The sequence below is a fragment of the Polyodon spathula genome, chromosome 18 (genome assembly GCF_017654505.1).
Source record: "Polyodon spathula isolate WHYD16114869_AA chromosome 18, ASM1765450v1, whole genome shotgun sequence".
NCBI classification, from domain to species: domain Eukaryota; kingdom Metazoa; phylum Chordata; class Actinopteri; order Acipenseriformes; family Polyodontidae; genus Polyodon; species Polyodon spathula.
In genome coordinates, this window is record NC_054551.1 from 18267249 (window position 1) to 18285715 (window position 18467).

The 18467-nt window shown below is 39.3% G+C and overlaps 1 protein-coding gene across 1 annotated transcript in view; it reads right to left on the minus strand.

Annotated features, from left to right (window-relative positions):
* Window positions 1-18467, minus strand: part of LOC121330697 (A disintegrin and metalloproteinase with thrombospondin motifs 6-like) — a 66374-nt gene that overhangs the window by 3157 nt on the left and 44750 nt on the right. Inside the window, exons 18-23 of the mRNA XM_041277424.1 lie at window positions 17658-17821; window positions 15982-16123; window positions 8657-8786; window positions 8097-8301; window positions 5119-5295; window positions 223-379 (exon numbers count right to left, since the gene is read on the minus strand). Of these exons, the coding sequence (XP_041133358.1) occupies window positions 223-379; window positions 5119-5295; window positions 8097-8301; window positions 8657-8786; window positions 15982-16123; window positions 17658-17821 (975 nt within the window). The remainder of the gene's footprint in view (window positions 1-222; window positions 380-5118; window positions 5296-8096; window positions 8302-8656; window positions 8787-15981; window positions 16124-17657; window positions 17822-18467) is intronic.

Below are 18467 nucleotides of genomic sequence, written 5' to 3' on the forward strand. Positions count from 1 at the left end.
ATATTTCATATTAAAAGATGATATTTTTTCCTGACGCTGATGGCACTAATTTAGTAGTGTGTTATTTCTACTTTTAGGTCTTTCTTTTTATTATTGCTTGTACGACTGATCTGTACCTGTGCTGGCCCTGGCAGGCACTGAGTGGATAAACTGAAGGATAGCGTAAGACATCCAGGAGTGAGGTATAGTCTCTTTAGTTTCCTTTCTTGTTTTGCACATTACCTTCAGTGTGGATGCTGGGGCTGAGGTCACACTTGGACACACACTGCTGGGTAGGGGCTGGCCGCAGAGAATCCTCACACTTGTCTGTTAGCTGGCCGCTGTGCATCAGACATTGGACTGTTCGCAGCTGCTGTCCTTGACCGCACTGTGCTGAACACTGAGGAAAGTAGATGCAGACCTCAGGAATAATATATATATATACATACACATACACTGATGCACAAAAGAAAAACGCAACTTTCAGGTCTAATGGCTTTAATGAAATATTTTAAACATAGATATAAAATAAAATCACAGGAAATGTGAACAAATGCAGGTCAAAGAATCACAGTAAGTTTTCAGTATGAAAAGTGACACACTGTCAAAATGAAAACATCACAACGTTAGTATTGGGTATGACCTCCCTGAGCATTAACACAATCCTGGCAGCGTTGACGCATAGACCTGATCAGCCTCTAGATAGACTGCTGTGGGATGTTCGGCCATTCTTCCTGTGCAGCTGCAGCCAGCTGGCAAAGGTTGGCTGGTCGCGGTTGTCTCCTGTGGATGGCACTGACAATTTAGTCTCACAGATGTTCTATTGGACTGAGGGGAGAAAAAGCTGACCACGGCAAGACCTCGATATTCTTTTCTTGAAGTCATGCAATTGTAATCCTAGCACTGTGAGGTCTTGCATTGTCCAGCTGGAAAATCAACACTTTTGGATTGGCTTGCATGAATGGAAAAACTGTTGCCTCAAGGACTTGGTCAATATATCACTGAGCAGTAAGGTTGCCCTCAATCTGCACCATAGGCGTTCTTGTGTTAAAGGAGATTCCTCCCCACATCACACTTCCACCACCCCATCGGTTGGTTTGAACAACACAACAGTCAGCATAACGCTCACTATGACGTCTCCACACACATTGTCTTCCGTCAAGTCTGTCAAGGGCAAAACGGCATTCATTGGTGAATAAAAAACTCCAGTGTGGTGACCTTCTGCCTTCCAGGACGTGGCCTGTCCCTCACAGAGCTGGTTTCCTGGTTTCTCTGGACAAGTCTGCTGATTGTTGAAGCAGAACATCTCATTCTCAGGGCAACTTCTCTCACAGACAGGCTGCCTTCTATCATGCCGACAGCAACTAAGTGGGGCATGGTCGTATCTTTCACTGTTCCCAAATACCAAACGTTAAGCACCTGGCATTTTTATGAAATGACAAGCTCAGTATTTTATTATCCAAAGGAACAATAACTACCCAAACAATCAACAGACCTATCTGCTCACTATTTCAAATGTAAATGTATAGGTAGGCCAGGGTGTCCTCGGCTCACTGCGCACCAGCGACCCCTGTAGACTGACCGGGCGCCTGTGGGCCTGTCTGTAGGTTGCCCAGAGCTGCGTGGTTCTCCAATACTGTAGCTCTGACTCCATGGCGGGCTTGCAGAGTGAAACGAAGAGGACGGCTGACGGCACGTTTCGGAGAACGCGTGCGTCGTCTTCATCTGTTGTAGTCAGTGCGGGGGTGGCAGCGGTGAGCCGGGTTGAAATAAACAATTACCAAACTCTGGAGAAAATAATTGGTGGTTCCAAATTTATTAAAAGAAAAAAGAAAGTAAGTTTACCGCATCAATTATGTGGTAAACATTCTTTCTAATCACCCTGTATATCTATATATATAGATACATACACACACACAAACACACACACATACAAAAGTATTGGCACTCTACACTTATTATAACATAATTCAAGGTACCAACCAATCAATCTTATTTAAACTATTGTTCATGACAAAAGTATTGGCAACCCTGCTTTAGTGTTTCGTGTATCCTCCTTTTGCTTTTATTACGGCTTTCAGACATTTATGATAATTCTTAACCAGTGTGTTACCTATTCTGTCTTGCATATTTCCTTCAGCTCAGGCAGATTGGATAGTGACACAGTGCTTGGCTACAGCTTTTTTTAGATCAGTCCAAAGCGTTTCTATTCGATTGAGTTCTAGGGATTGCAAATTCCAGAGTTGCATGCTTTGAGTCGTCGTCTTGTTGGAAGATAACCTGTCAGCCAATCAGCCTATGTTTTGATACATAGCTGCATTCATTCGATCTTCAATTACATGAATGTCTCCAGTCCCTAAACTACTAAAACACCTCCATATCATGATCAAACCACCTCCACATTTACCTGTAGGTGCAAGGCTTCATTGAAGGCTTTCCATTTTTTTTCTTCAAACATACTGTGGTCCATTTTTTGGGAAAGTGTTATATTTCAGTCTCATTGGACCAGAGAATTTCTTTGAAGAATGATTTCGAGTCTTGTTCCTATTTCTTGGCAAGTTTTAGACAGTTCGTTTTCTGAATTTTCTTTAGAAGTGGTTTTTCAGAGGTCTATGTGCATGCAACTATTCTGTGTTCAGGTGCTTTTGTACAGTTATTTTGTGCACCATTATGCCAGATGCTTCTAAATCTTTCTTGAAGTCCTTGGCTGTTAATCTTGGATTTGTTTTGTTCGTCAAACGAATATCCTTTCTGCTGTACCCGTAATTGTAACTTGGACGTCCACAATTGTTTGTTAAATTTGTTCTGTGGTACTTACTGATTATTTCTCTGATTGTAGATTTTGGTATTCCACATTTCTTTTCTTCTGTTCTGTAGCCATTTCTGTAGCATTGACTTTATAATGCAGCTTACTTATTGTCTAATGGTTTTTCAATCAATGAATATATACATTTATGATTTCCACTCTGATATTACGGTGGATGAAGCAGGCATCTGGCAATTCAAGTCTTCTGTGTTCAGTTGCCTTTGTACAGTTCTTTAGTGCACAATTATGTTAAGTTGAGAAGCTGGAAGCTTTAAATCAGTTCATATGTCAGGAAATAGTTGGGAGTTCCACACTGCCTCATCAGACCAACATATGATGTTCTCCTATCACCAAGGAACCTAAACCTCTGGGTGGGTGAGGATTTGTGGCACACTCTACAACCAGGTTTCTCAGAGACGTCGGGTTCAGTGGCCAAGAGTTGCATCACACAGCGAAGAACTTATCTGAAGCAGCAGAAAGGAGCAGCAACTGGCTTTGGTTGAGACGGAAAGATTCTGGCTGGGGATCTCAAGCACAATAGAAAGAAAGCAACGCTGATGTACAGGTAAGTAAGCTGGGCTGAGCTGAGGGGGGGACGGAGGGGGGTGATGCTGGGACACCAGAGTCACTGTTGAGCCCTCTTGAGCCCTCTTGAGGTGTTGTGGGCTAGTCGATGAAACACCGAGGACAGAAGGTGCCCACTTGAAGACCCCAGAGATGTACTCTCAATCCAGATGGTTGTCATGCTGGTGCGTTGGGGAGACTGCACTGTGGTTGATCCCCGGAGCCAGCATCACAGCCGTTGTGTGTGCTGGTGATCTCGGGAGGTAAAATAAGCTAATATCTGGAGCCCGCATTACACTTCAGCCATCAACACCAGGCAGAAGGATATCTACATCAATAGATGGAAAGAAACGCAAATGGATGGAGATTCAGATGGATCACATTAGTTTACTGTAAAGCTACATCGTGCTTATCTTGGCGAAAGCCAAGTTCAAATCAGCATTAAGTTTTTTTTAACATCTACTCTCATGTAATGGAAATCATGATGCTTCTAAATCGTTCTTTAAGACCTTGGCTCTTAATTGTGGGGTTTTTTTTTTGATCGGACGATTCTCCTACCTGATGTACCCATAGTGTTCTTTGGATACCCACTTTTTTCAAGTGTTTCAGTTGAATTTGTGCTGTGGCACTTCTTGATTATTGCTCTGATTGTGGATTGTGGTATTCCATATTTCTTTGATACTGTTCTGTAGCCATTTCCTTTGTTAGTTTTGCTTTTCTCATATGAGAATGCAGCTCCTTTGTATTGACCACCAGCCACTGTGTTGCCAAAACGTTCTCCCTCGACAGATGTTGGGAGTAATTACCTCTTTTTCTGGCTATTAATTACTGTGTAATTGTTTTAAATCAATGAACATATTTATTAATTAGTTCTATACACATTTTTTACAGACTTAATGCACAGGTGCCAATACTTTTGTCATAAACATACATTATGTCATCGGTTCTATGCACAGGATGACATCTATAAACAACAGCAGATATAATGGGATTTTGACAAATCTTTAACAACGATTGATTTATAATTATAGTAATTCCTTAGCTGGCTACGATCAATATATTAATAAAAAAAGGTCAAATCCAACCTTTTATATTTACTGCAAGATTTTAAGTAGGCATATTTACTAGTTGTTTAGTAAGAGGATGACAGTAATAGCAACTAGATTTTGTTGGTTTTGTTATTGAACAGCAATTGACAAAACAAAGTTGGTAAATTGCTAAAAAAATAAAAATAAATAAAAACTCACTCACCATGGATCAGGCCTCTGGTCTCTAAAAAGGTTATTTGGTATCACATGCATTTATGGGTAAGGCCACAGGTTTACATGCACAGTGTGTAACAAAGCCAACAATACATAACTGTCATCCCAATAAGAGTTATGTAATGACTATTGTACCGCACTTTCTCCCCTTTAAGTGTTCCCAATGATTTATGGGAGCTCTGTATACTTGGCAGACTATGGACATGCTCCAGGAGAGTAAAAACATAAGAAAATTTATGAACGAGAGGAGGCCATTTGGCACGTATATCTTCATCCAGTTCCAAGAAGCTGATTGATCTCAAAACTTTGTCAAGTTGCCAAGGATCCAAGTGATTTAGCATCAACAACATGACTAGGTAACCCATTCCATACCCTCACCACTCTGTGTGAAGAAGTGTCTCCTGCGCTGTGTCCTAAGTCTGTAAAATATACTAGTGTAAAAGCGTTGCTGTTCATGCTGGCTGGTGTTCCAGAGTCTGGCTGTCTGAATGCATGTGCATTTCTTACCGGCCCCCATGCCCCAGCGAGCCATCGCGGAGGAGGGCAGCGGCCCAGGTTGCAGCGCATGCTAACCGGAGGCTTCATCTCCTCAGCGCAGCGAGATGCAGGGAAGGTCCTGTTCAGGTCACTGCTTTTGCACTCAACGATCCTGTGCTTGAACCCAGGGCCACATGACGGGTTGCACTGTTAACAGTTCAAAAGGAAGGGAGTTACATGTATATTGGTATGCCATAATTCACTTAGTCTTCACCTGAAGGAATTTGGTAATCTCATGTTAATAGATATTAATCCACAGGGAGCACTCTACTTGGCTAGCAACATTCTAGAAGGGTTAGATTAATCTTTGCAGGGCCAATGGCTGTCACATCTTCACACAAACTTAACAAAATTAAAAAGAAACTCAATTTACAGCCACGTTTCCACAGTACCTCTGCTATTTATTCGCACACCATAATTTATTTCTAAGCAAAATACTGAAATGAATAATTACACATAGGGATATTGACACTTTACAGGAGTGCTTGTCATCTGGAAGAATGTGTTCTATCACAGCTCCATCGAGTTATAATTAATTTTTTAGTTTTATGTTCATGTTTTTTTTTTCAGGGCTTTCGCTTTTTATATATTGTATGAAATTATTGTTTTCAGTTATTTTCCACAATGCTTGGGTGTTTTTTTTCTGTCAAAATATTTATAGTAGTAACTTGGCAGTACTTAAGTTGTACCTCCTTTCCTTTGCTGGCTTCCACAACGAAATCCTTATGGTCACGGGCACATTCTTCTGGGGTTTTTGTGTTTAGGCATTTTTTTACATTAAGCTACAATTTGTAATTCTGTCTTAAATCCTCCATCTTAACTGTAATACAGCTTTAAATCCCGCGAACAAGCCTCCATTCCTAATTGTAATCATTTAAAATTCCAATAGAAATTTAGGAATGTGCTGCCACTCAGTAGTTGTGGTAGGTTTAAAGTATTCAGAACAAATAATAATAAATAATAATAATAATAATAATAATAATAATAATAATAATAATAATAATAATAATAATAATAATAATAATTACACTTATAAAGTGCTTTTCAAAGAATCACAAAGCGCTGTACAATTTATATAGTGAAAAGACAATAAAAACAAGCACTTACAATCAAAGCAACGATAGATAAATAACAAAACACAACATAACAAACAAAAAAGCAAACACTGATAAACAATTTAAAAAGCCATAGTAAAAAGGTATGTTTTTAAAAGGGATAAAACATTAACAGAAGGAGCCTCTCTCAGTGCCATAGGAAGTGTATTCCAGAGCCGTGGCACATAGCAGGGAAACGTCCGATCACACATTGATGGCAGTCTAGGTTTAGGAAAACAATAGTTTTTGCTCTGCATATCTCGAGGCACATATGGGGGAATGAAAGGTTAATAAATCTCTTAGATAAACTGGGACCAAATTATTTAAAGCTTTATATGTAAGTAAGTGAATTTTAAAATCAATTCTATACCTCTCCGGTAACCAGTGGAGAGAAGCCAGGACTAGAGTGGTGTGAGCAGAGATTGAATTAAGTTTTATATTCGGCTTTGTGTCTTACCTCTTAATGCTTTTAGGGGTTTGATGAGCTTATGTTAATTACACCCCTTGTCATGTTTCAATGTTTAAATATTGCTTGAGTGAAGCCAAGACAAGGGTGAGCTCAGGGGAGGACTGAGGTACAGTACACTTGCATGGAGACGATTTCAATAAGAAATAAGTTGACCGGGAAATAAGTTGATTGCACAAGCACAGTAATGCAAAAGTAAGCAAAAGTAAGGCAGGCAACAGTTTCATTAAAGGGGAGGTTCACTGCATGGCTTTTTATTTTTATCTGAGCGTTTTATTTGCAAGCCTGTGTATGTTGATGTGTGTTCATGCCATTTTCTTTTCGTATGAACTTTAAAATGTGTGATTGGCGACTCTTTATATGGAAAATTATTTTAAACTCCTGTCTTTATGTTTCTATAACATTGTTGTCAATCAGATTTATATATTAAATGATTTTACATGTGAAAATGTTGTCAATGTTTTTATTATACAAAGTACTGTAGGTAAAAAGTAAATGAAACAAAGTGGATAATACAGAAGAAGAAGCAGCAGCAGCAGCAGCAGCAGCAGCATGTGTGAGTGATGTGCACCGGTCCTAGTTAGTCAATTTTTCCCATGACTGAAAATCATGCTTTAACTTTTGGAAAATCGTTCGTATACCTGACAATACAATAGAGCTTCCCAAAACAAGAGCACTTCCAGAAATGCAAAATAAAGTTAAATATGTAACAGATTTTGCTAGTTAACGTTTGTTACACAAACAGTAATATACATTAATATCACAGGCTACTTACAAATTTCATTTTAAATGATGTATTTGTTGCTAATATATATTACAGATATATTCATATTACCTTATCTAGCGTCATATTGTCAAATCTGATCTATTCATTTATGTAAATTATACTTACAAAACTGATTTCAAATAATTTATTGTTTATTAATATATCCAATCTACTTATCTCCTAGGCTTGATCCACTTATTTCCCAGCCTAAGCTTGTAGACATTAGAAACAATGGAACCTCCCCTTTAAATTCTAGCGCTTGATCAACTTATTTCCCGATCAATTTAATTTTTAGGCTCAGCCCACCGCTACCACCCTTGCGCTGACTCGGGAGGTGCAAAGACGAACACATGCTGTCCTCCAAAGCATGTGCCGTCAGCCGACCGCTTCTTTACATAGTGCAGACTCACCATGTCGCCACCCAAAGCTACAGTGTTGGAGGACAACGCAGCACTGGGCAGCTTACAGAAAAGCCTACAGGCGTCTGGCCAAACCACAGGGTCGGCAAAGGAATAGCGTGGGCTCGAACTACAAGGTGCACCCTGCACTCCATGCGAAGCACCTATACTGGATGTGCCACTTGGGAGCCCCCATACTGTTCTTCTAAAAGACGTTCCCTTACCTCAGACCAGTCATGTGTGACCCAGCGCTGGGGGCAGTCCTGTGTGGAGCAGACCTCCCTGTCTCTGGGCTGCTTGGTGAGGCACTGCCTCTCCTCTAGAGTCTCCTCTTCCACTGGGCCCAGCCTCCTGACACACAGCACCACCCGAGAGTGCTCCCCTCCCCCACAGCTCCGGCTGCACTCTCCCCACTCCCCGATAAACCACCTGCCAGGAAGGACAGACACCGTTACACATAGGGCTCCACACAGAAGGAAACCAAGCAGACTGATTCTTTGATTTTAATTTAAAACCAGTCCTAAATTATGGGGTGACTTTATGCTTCTTCCGCAACCTAGGAAGCTACACCCTATTTAGTATGCCAAATTATTTTTACCCCTCATTTTCTCCAAAATTTGGAATGTCCAATTACATTCCCTTACTACAGTAATTCCCCATAGCTCAGGAAAACTGAAGTTGAGTCCTCTAATCCCACGATTAAGCAAACTGCCTCTTTACACTCGAGAACAGATGTCAGCGAGCTACCGGCCTCTGGAGGACAGCCCACCACTGCCTCACTCACTCAGCCGGACAGGGTTCCTCACTGCAGCGCCTTTGCTGGCCTAGAGGTTTTATAGTAGGATCACAGTAACTGCTGTGGACCAGGGAGCCATCATCTAACTTCCAGCAGACGACTTCCTGCTTCTGGGTCCCTGTGTGAAAGAATACAATGTATTTATCATTAGAAGAGGTTTGGGGCAAGATCATTTTTTGTTCTCCTCAGACTTGGCTGATTATACAATGCATTAACCTGAAAATCACATGCCAAAACTGACATCAGTTAAATGATATAAAGATAATGTTTACTAGACACACAAATGTACATTATACAATATATTCCGAGGGGGAACAATATCCCACAACAACACACGTCCTGGTGTGCTGTACTGCTTTTATGTGATTAATATGCTTTACTATCAAATTGGGGTGGGGGTGTAAATAAATGTGTCTTTGTGTACAGGCATTTTAGACAATTAAAAGTAAAAAAAAAAAAGTAAGCCACTTATCTCCAGTATGCATGGTATAAAATATGTAAAGATTTCCTCCTCTCAAACTAAAGTAAACTTTGATTGAATTGCAGAATGTAAAACCACTTTACAGAAACTATTATTAAATAAAGGATCCAAATCTAAAAGTCAAGCTTCAATTTTCCAAACAGTACCATTATATGCACTGTTTGTAACGACTGTAGACAGGCAAAGTCACCAATGGACGAGAGAAGGACCCTGGTGGAGACGATCTCCGTCCCCTTGAAGCTAATTAAAAGCAGGTGTATGCATTGTGCCGTGGGTCTCTGCCTGCTACACTTGAACTCTCTAAAGCTAAATAAATTAAGATTTTCAAGTTATTGTTTCAAGTTTTGTAAAAAAAAAAAAAAAAAAAATGCAGTTACTGGCCCAATTATAAGCACATAAAGCTGACATATATAAAACCACTGGCCAATATGTTTGTAGATTTGCTTTGCTAACATGGGGAACTGTGTTAAAACATTGATAAAAGACCACATCAAAGCTTTGTAGGTGGATGTATGTTACATTAGCACATGTTTGTATCTTTTTAACACTGAAATAGTACTGGAATTTTCCTGTATAGCAAATGTTATGACTATGCATACAGACATGTGATTCTGCAGTATTTCTTAAAACCACAGCACATGCCAGGTCCTAACCAGGGGCACGTTTTTAATTTAACATTTTTTGTTTATCAACTGTTAATTACAACAAACCAGACATCGTGGAGAAGCAATTAAAATGGTAGAGTGCTTAAGTATTCAGACAAAAGTGTAGAGTCAAATCAGGAGGTTATGATGACTTGTATAATGCACTGGTGCAAAGGACATTGTGGCCTGAAGGAAAATCCACTGTACTTAGCTTAGAACAAAGAAACATGGGATTAGGAAATGTATGGTCTGAAGCATTTGACTGCTAAATATAACTGTGCTCTCTGTTTGGACTCTCTACACTATCTTCTGGCCTGGATTAGCATTGATCTACACAAGTCAAATTATTGATGCTGAACCATTGGGATCCTTTAAACTGGCCAGCGTTTTGAGAACAATAAGCTACTAGGACTAGGATGAGCACTGATGTTCCTGTTCTTCATTTTGTGATAAAAGTTAGTTAATACATGGTAACCAATTAAATACAAAATAACTTTTTATTAGTTTACAAATAGGTTGTAATAGATTCACTTTTAACACAAAATGAACATTTGTTAATATTAAGCTAGTTGTTAAGAGTCAATAAACAAACAAAAAAAAGTGCCTCTTAAAATTAAAGCTAATTGTTAAGCAGAAGAAAACTGAATCTGTTTCACACATTTCTCCAACAGGTGTTACCAGAGAAGGTTAACAAGTCCTACAAAAGTGGTTGCTGTGATGGCAATGTGAGTGTTATAGAGGGAAAACGTTGGGCATGAATTCAAAATCCTAAAGAAAAATCCATACCAAAAACAAATTCTTCCAAAGCCTTAACTAATTATAATAAGTGATTTTAAAATGCCCGCTCCCAGCCCCCACTATATGAAATGCTGGGAACCCTATTAAATGTAAATAGTGTAAATGCTTAGGCTCGCCAGACTGTCTGATTGAACCCAGATGGCAGAGTTTCCTGTGCAGGCACCTTGCACGTGCTGGTAGGTAAAGTATTGGTTCTCGTAGTCTCAATAGAGCGAGGGGGCTAGTGTAAACATTCCCAGATCCACAGAGTAAGGATTGCTCCATACATCTCAAAGCTGTGCATTCAGTACTGGTGAGACACTTTATAATGACCGAGATGTAAAATAAACTTATTAGAAAGTCTGTTGCACTGTGGTGTCTATAGCCCCGGGTGAGGTTTTTGTTACAAACCAGTTTTGAAACACTTACAACAGGGCAGTGCCATCCGCCAGCCAGGTCCTGACTAAAGCAGGAGTCATTTCGTTGAATAGTTTAAGCACCTGTTACTCAATGGCAGACAGGTATTTATAATGATTAATAAATAAGGCTGTGCTTTTTTCAAGGTTATCACAGGTTTCTGTGAAATCTGTTGTATAAGTGTAGTCAAAAATGGTAAGGTCTTTTCTTCATTTTAGAATTGTAAATTATGATTTGGAGGAAATAGCTTTGAAAGTCTAGCCCATTGTTTTGCAATGTGACACACTTCAATGTTCAGTTTCTTGATCAGGCTCACTCTGCTGGCAATGGAAGTGATCATTTTAAAGTGTTACAGAACACTTTCATAAGAAAACACATTCTGTTACCTTTGCTGTGCCCCGTGTTGTCCGTATCGCAGCATTATAGTTAGCATATTGCCAACATTTTGTATCACCTATCATGGTTAAGAAATCAACTGGGCAACATTTCTTAACATTTACTCTGCAAAATAATCTCTTTTAAAGGATTGCAGTGTGTTCGAATCATATTAAGATATCTAAAATAAATTTAGAGATATGTGAAAATGATTTCCAGATATCTTTAAATGGAGTTTTAAATTATATATCTAAAATGCATTTTCAGATATCTGGTAATGATTTCCTGTTCATTTAGAGATATCTCTAAATCATTTTACAGTATCTTTAAATAACTTCCTGTTCTACATGGCAGTTTGGCTTAGCATGCCAGCAAAACACATTAAAGATATCTGTAAATCAGTTTTGATTTGATTTTTAGATGTCAAAATGAAATTAAGAGATCTTAAAAATGGTTTATTTACAGATCTCAAATTCCTTTAAAGACATCTGCAAATGATTTTAAGACATCTCTAAATATTTCAAGATATCTTAAAATTAAATTTGATATATCTCCAAATGATTATTTGGCTTGCCCTATGATGTGCTCGCTATTAGAGAATGCAAGCTGTGTGGAGTGGTGACAAAATTCCACTCCATTCGTTCTTTAATAATAAATAAATAAACTAGCCAGTTCTAGATGAAAAGATGCTTATCACTACGTAACATGTTTACTTTTGAAAAAAATAAAGTATATAAATGATGGACATTGATGAAATGTTTTTGGTTTCTTTTTAATTTAATCACTTGATCATTCATCCTTGACCATGACATGCTTGAGTGACTATTACTGAAGCATATGCACTTAATCACCTAATTAGTGGGACAGTTGATTGGACACTGGACACGGAGTGATTTCAGCTGTTGAATTGCAAGCTTGAATAAAAGCAAGAAAGAAAATCACAGAAAAAAAGACAATATGCCACGTCTGTCAAGAGTAGCGCCTTCATGCAATCGGCATGTTGGAGGATGAACTAGGGCAGCGTATTGTGGCTCGCTGTCTTGGGTGCTCACAGCCAGCAATTTCAAACCTGACAAGATGGTATAACCAGACACACTCTGTCAATGACAGGCCATGAACTGGGAGAGCAAGAGTCACACACCTGCCCAAGATCGACAGATCATTTTGCAGCATCTTCGTGATGTCAGTTGTTAATCACCACAATAAAAAGTCACTGCATCTGCTCTAAAACAGAGTTTGTCATTTTTCAATCACATCTAGTGAATTTTATCCAAATATAAGTGATATGTTACTTTTGATTCTCAAATACAGTGGCTCTCAAAAGTATTCACCCCCCTTGGACTTTTCCACATTTTATTGTGTTACAACATGGAATCAAAATTGATTTAATTAGGAGTTTTTGCCACTGATCAACACAAAAAAAGTCCATAATGTCAAAGTGAAAAATAAAATCTACAAATTGTTCTAAATTAATTACAAATATAAAACAGAAAATAATTGATTGCATAAGTATTCACCTCTTTGCTATGACACACCTAAATAAGCTCTAGTGCAACCAATTGTCTTTAGAAGTCACATAATTAGTTGAATGGAGTCCACCTGTATGCAATTAAGGTGTTTCACATGATTTCAGGTTAAATACACCCATCTCTGGGAGGTCCCACAGTTGGTTAGTACATTTCCTAACAAATACTACATCATGAAGATGAAGGAACATTCAAAGCAAATCAGGAATAAGGTTCTTCAAAAGCGCCTATCAGGGGTAGGATATAAAAACATTACCAAGGCATTGAATATCCCCCGGATCACAGTAATGTCCATTATTAAGAAATGGAGAGAATATGGCACAACAGTGAATCTGTCTAGAACAGGCCGTCCTCAAAAACTGAGTATCCGGGCGAGAAGGGCACTAGTCAGGAAGGCTACCAATAGGGTTATGGCAACTCTAAATGAGTTACAGTCTCCCACGCTGAGCTGGGAGATACTGTGCATACGGCAGCAATAGCCCAGGTGCGTCACAAAACTGGCCTTTATGGGAGAGTGGCAAAAAGAAAGCCATTGTTGAAAAAAACACATCAAATCTCAGTTTGAGTTTGCCAGAAGGCATGTGGGAGACTCTGAGACCAAGTGGAAGAAGAGTCTATGGTCTGATGAGACCAAAATAGAGCTTTTTGACCACAACGCTAAAGCGCTGTTTGGTACAAGCCTAACACCACACATCCTGCTGAGAATACCATCCCTACCATGAAGCATGGTGGTGGCAGTATCATGCTATGGGGATGCTTCTCTGCGTCAGGGCCTGGAAAGCTCGTGAAGATAGGGGCAAAATGGATGCAGCAAAGTACAGAGAAATCCTGGAGAAAATCCTGCTGGTCTGCAAGAGACCTGGGACTTGGGAGAAGATTCATCTTCCCCAAACATACAGCCAAAGACACACTGGAGTGGCTTAAAAACAAAAAGGTCAATGTCCTGGAGTGGCCTAGTCAAAGCCCCAACCTCAATCCAATTGAGATTACGTGGAAAAAGTTGAAAATTACTGTTCCCCAAAGGTCCCCATCCAACTTGATGGAGCTTAAGCAATTTTGCAAAGAAAAATGGGAAAAAATTGCAGTGTTCAGATGTGCAAAGCTGGTAGAGACTTATCCAAATAGACTCATGGCTGTAATTGCTGCCAAAGGTGCCTCTACCAAATACTGACACAAGGGGGTGAATACTTATGCAATCAATTATTTTCTGTTTTGTATTTGTAATTAATTTAGAACAATTTGAAGATTTGATTTTTCACTTTGACATTATGGACTTTTTTTGTGTTGATCAGTGGCAAAAACTCTTAATTAAATCCACTTTGATTCCATGTTGTAACACAAAATGTGGAAAAGTCCAAGGGGGGGTGAATACCTTTGAGAGCCACTGTATAAGTGATACGTTTCTTTTGATGCTCAAATATGTGATACATTTCTTTTGATGCTCAGAATACATTTAGAAAGGAATATTATTCAATAGTCATTATTATAATCGCATACTTGACCCAAGTAAAAAAAAAAAATTCCTAGCAAAGAAAAAGACCAACAGAAGATGCTCAGAGAAGTTATCTAATTCAATTCGAAGACATTATTATTGATTGCTACTGAAAAAATGTGTACATTGAAAATAAAGTAAACGTTAGGAAATATCATTTTAGCAATAGCAATGAACAAGTTTTTGCAGGTTGTGTATGATGTACTCATCTATTTCAAACTTTGGATATGCTTCGTATCAAATTTGCTTCATACTGGGCTTGTTTGTATCCAAATGTCTCATGGGGAGCTCAAAGCAACCCACGAACACATAGAAGAATGATATAGGCTATATAATAACCGCAGACAGATGGTTACACTGATGACATTTCTCACATTTTTATATGGCACAAACACAGCTCCACAATCGGGAGAATATATATTTTTCCTTCCATAACGAATTATACTTTAGGCTTGTCCTACTCACACTCTCTGCTCGCTACACAATAAACGTGTTGGGCCTAGGGTAGAATGATTTCTTATTTGTGAATAGTCAAGGTAAAAATAATCAATTAGTCACCACTTTAAAACAAATATGAATGCATCTTATATGATAATGGCTAGTGCTCTATTTGTGTATATACAGTTTTGTAACAATGTGCTGATTTTGCACTATATTTTAAAACTACTTTGATTTTTTTTTTTTTTTTTTTTAACGATTAATGTTCCAAAATGTGTATGTGTGTGTGTGTGTGTGTGTGTTTTATCAAAATATAACCACAACTGCACTTTCATCCATTGGAAACCACATACTTCACAATTACTTTCTATTTCAATTTAAACAGATACGATTAAAATGTTGACATTGCTTTTTCGCTGTTAACATGCACTTTATATATATATATATATATATATATATATATATATACATACATACATACATACATACATACATACATATAATTTTTCGTTTAAATTTAGTAAATCGCCAATTTTATTATTTTCTCCCAATTTGGCATATCCAGTTCTTTTTAGGCCCAGCTCACCGCTACAACCCCTGCACTGACTCGGGAGCGGCCAAGACGACACACGCTGTCCTCCAAAGCACGTCTGACTGTGACGTCTGAGGTGCACGTCGGGGTGGAGTGACAACGCAGCTCTTGGCAGCTTACAGGCAAACCCACAGGCGCCCGGCCAGACTACAGGGGTTGTTGGTGTGCGGTGATCCGAGGATACCCTGGCCGACCTAAGTTTATAATATTTTCATTAAAAGGACACTGAGATAAAAAAAATAATCCCAGTAAACTATCAATATGAATTAACATAAATTTGTAGGTCTCACATTTTCAAGTATGAAAGATGTACACATTACGGTAAAACGTAGCCATTAATGAACTGCCCAAACAAGTACATCATTCAGACCTGCACTTGCAAGACACTGAAAGCATGTGAGTCATTGGAAAAGAGGTAATTGGCTCCTGAGGAGAGGCAAAGCATTGGTCTATGGGAGTTGAAGTCTCATAGGCTCTCCTTAGTCACTTTTCCTAAGACTCAGTTTTCAATGTCTCTACACTCTGTGTTTGCCTGTTAATCAATCTGCCTGTTCAGGGCTCTCTCTTTCACCTCCAGCACAGGTAGTGGAGCATTCTGTCCAGGGTGTGAATTGCCAGGTGAAAGCCACGTCCTCTGCCTCTCCACTCCCTGAGCGAGACACCGGCACGTTGAAGCTGAACTGAATCCTCTGATTGGGCTCCTGTAGCAGCACCTGGGTACACAGTGAAGCTCACAGTCACAATGGAAACATACAAGACCACCTTACAAGGGCACCTAATTATGCAATGAAAGGACACAAAGGTTATATTGCTACACTGAACACACTGAAATTAGATTATATATTAGAAACAGAATTGTCAATGTATATATAAAACAAGAGAAATGTCTGGAGAGGGAGCAGAAAGGTAGATGACAGGCGAGTAGAAGAGTTTTGAATTGGATGCAAGCAGCAATAGGGAGCCAGTGCAGAGAGTGGAGCAGCAGTGTAGCATGGAAGAAACGACGAAGGGAAGATAAGGCGAGCAGCAGAGTTTTGGATGAGCTGGAGTGGATGGATGGCAGAGCAGGGAAGCCGGCCAGAAGGAAGTTGCAGTAGTTAAGGCGGGGCAGTACCAGGACCTGAACTGGAATCTGTGTGGAGTAGTCAGTGAGGAAGGGGTGAATTCCATGTATGTTGCCAGAGTAGAAATGTTCTGAGAGTAAGAGGGGGAGGGGCTGAGGGTGACATCGAGGTTCTTGGTGGATGAGGAGGGTGAGGGGGTTGTGGATTGAAGAGGAAGAGAGATAGAGAGATCAGTAGTGAGGGAGGAAGAGGGGGGAAAGAAAGGAGATCCGACTTGGAGAGTTTGATTTTGAAATAATGTGAGTGCATCCAAGAGGAGATGGCCGAAAGGCAGGTCGAGATACGGGAGGAAACGTTGGGGTCCTATATATATATATATATATATATATATATATATATATATATATATATATATATATATATATATATATATATATATATGTCCAGTCTGCATTGTACCTGTTAGATCGGATATGACAATAACTGACAGAATCGGACTGGTTTGGACTTTTAGGGCAATGTCACTGAGGTGTAAAGCAACCAAATGGCTTCATGTTCACCAGGACAGTTTGAGACAGTTCAGTCTTTTCAACTCACAAGCTAATGCATTCTGGTACGTTTTAGCTGTCAGCCCAATGCATTCTGGTACGTTTTACCAGTCTCGGGTATCATTCTTACCTTTAAGAGAAGGAGGATTACACTTCCCAGAATGCAGTGAGTTTTGAGATGAAAAGTATGAACTGTCCCAAACTGTCCCGATGAACATGGAGCCATATGGTCAGCTTATTGAGCTGTCAAGTTTACACTACAGGTTGCCATGGCAATCTACTGTCAAAATGGAGAAAAGCTCATTTTGTTCTGAAAGAGCACTGTCCCACTGCCATTAAAAAAAGAAAATCAATATTTGACCAGCACATACAAATAGCATAAAAAGGTTAGGCAAGAAAAACCAAAGTAAAAAGTTTTAGTAAAGAAAATCTGTAAAACTGTAAAACCGTAAAAAATATTTAAAGCTACATTCTATTTAAGCATCCAAATTTGCTATCTCACAAAATTAGGTCAGTTTGCAAAGACAGAATATAGGGTCCCTTTCATGAAACCTACTGCCTATCTTAATTAAATAAAGGCTTGGTATGCATAAAAACAATATTGTTTCATGTTACAAAATACACAGTGAGGTTACCATGACAACCACGAATTCTGTGGTTGGTCCAAGGGCTTCCAAGGACTCTGGCTCGTCTACCGGCCTCTTGTAGTTGAAAGTAGTCCCGGCCAGAGTGAATTTCCTGGGCCAGTCGATTGTCCAGCCCCCATTGATGTAGAAATCTCCTCCTATGGATTTCAACGCTTTGAAAAGAAAAAGAGACAGAAGGTTTCAACTCTTGCGTAATGACCACTGTTGTTCAAACTCCTACCCTGGCTTTCCATCAGTATGAATTCTTCTTAATCTAAGTGCTACTTTTGATATTGTAGACCATTCCATCCTACTGAATCGTCTTGAAAGCACAGTAGGACTGTCTGGTTTTGTCCTATCTTAGTTCAAATCTTATCTTGCTGATAGATTTCAGTTTGTCTCTATTGGAGAGGTAAAATTGGCATTTTCCGAAGTTGTCTGTGGTGTTCCACAGTGCTCCATTCTAGGTCCCTTGCTGTTTTCATTATATATGCTACCGCTAGGTGACATTATCTGTAGACAAAGAGCCAACTTCCATTGCTATGCTGATGATACCCAGCTATATTTGTCCCTAAAGCCAGGTTTTTCTTCTGCCTGGGTGTTATTAGCTACTTGCCTTACAGATATGAAGCATTGAATGTCACTGAATTTTCTAATGTTGACTTCAGATAAAACGGAGTGGGCTCACAGAACCAACTAAAAGGAAATGTGGGATTGCATGAGCTTGACCCTTGTAGTTTCTCATCAAAACTTAAACTAGAAATTAGGAGTTTGGGAAGTCATCATTGATCCTGATCTCTCATTTGAGACACATCTTAG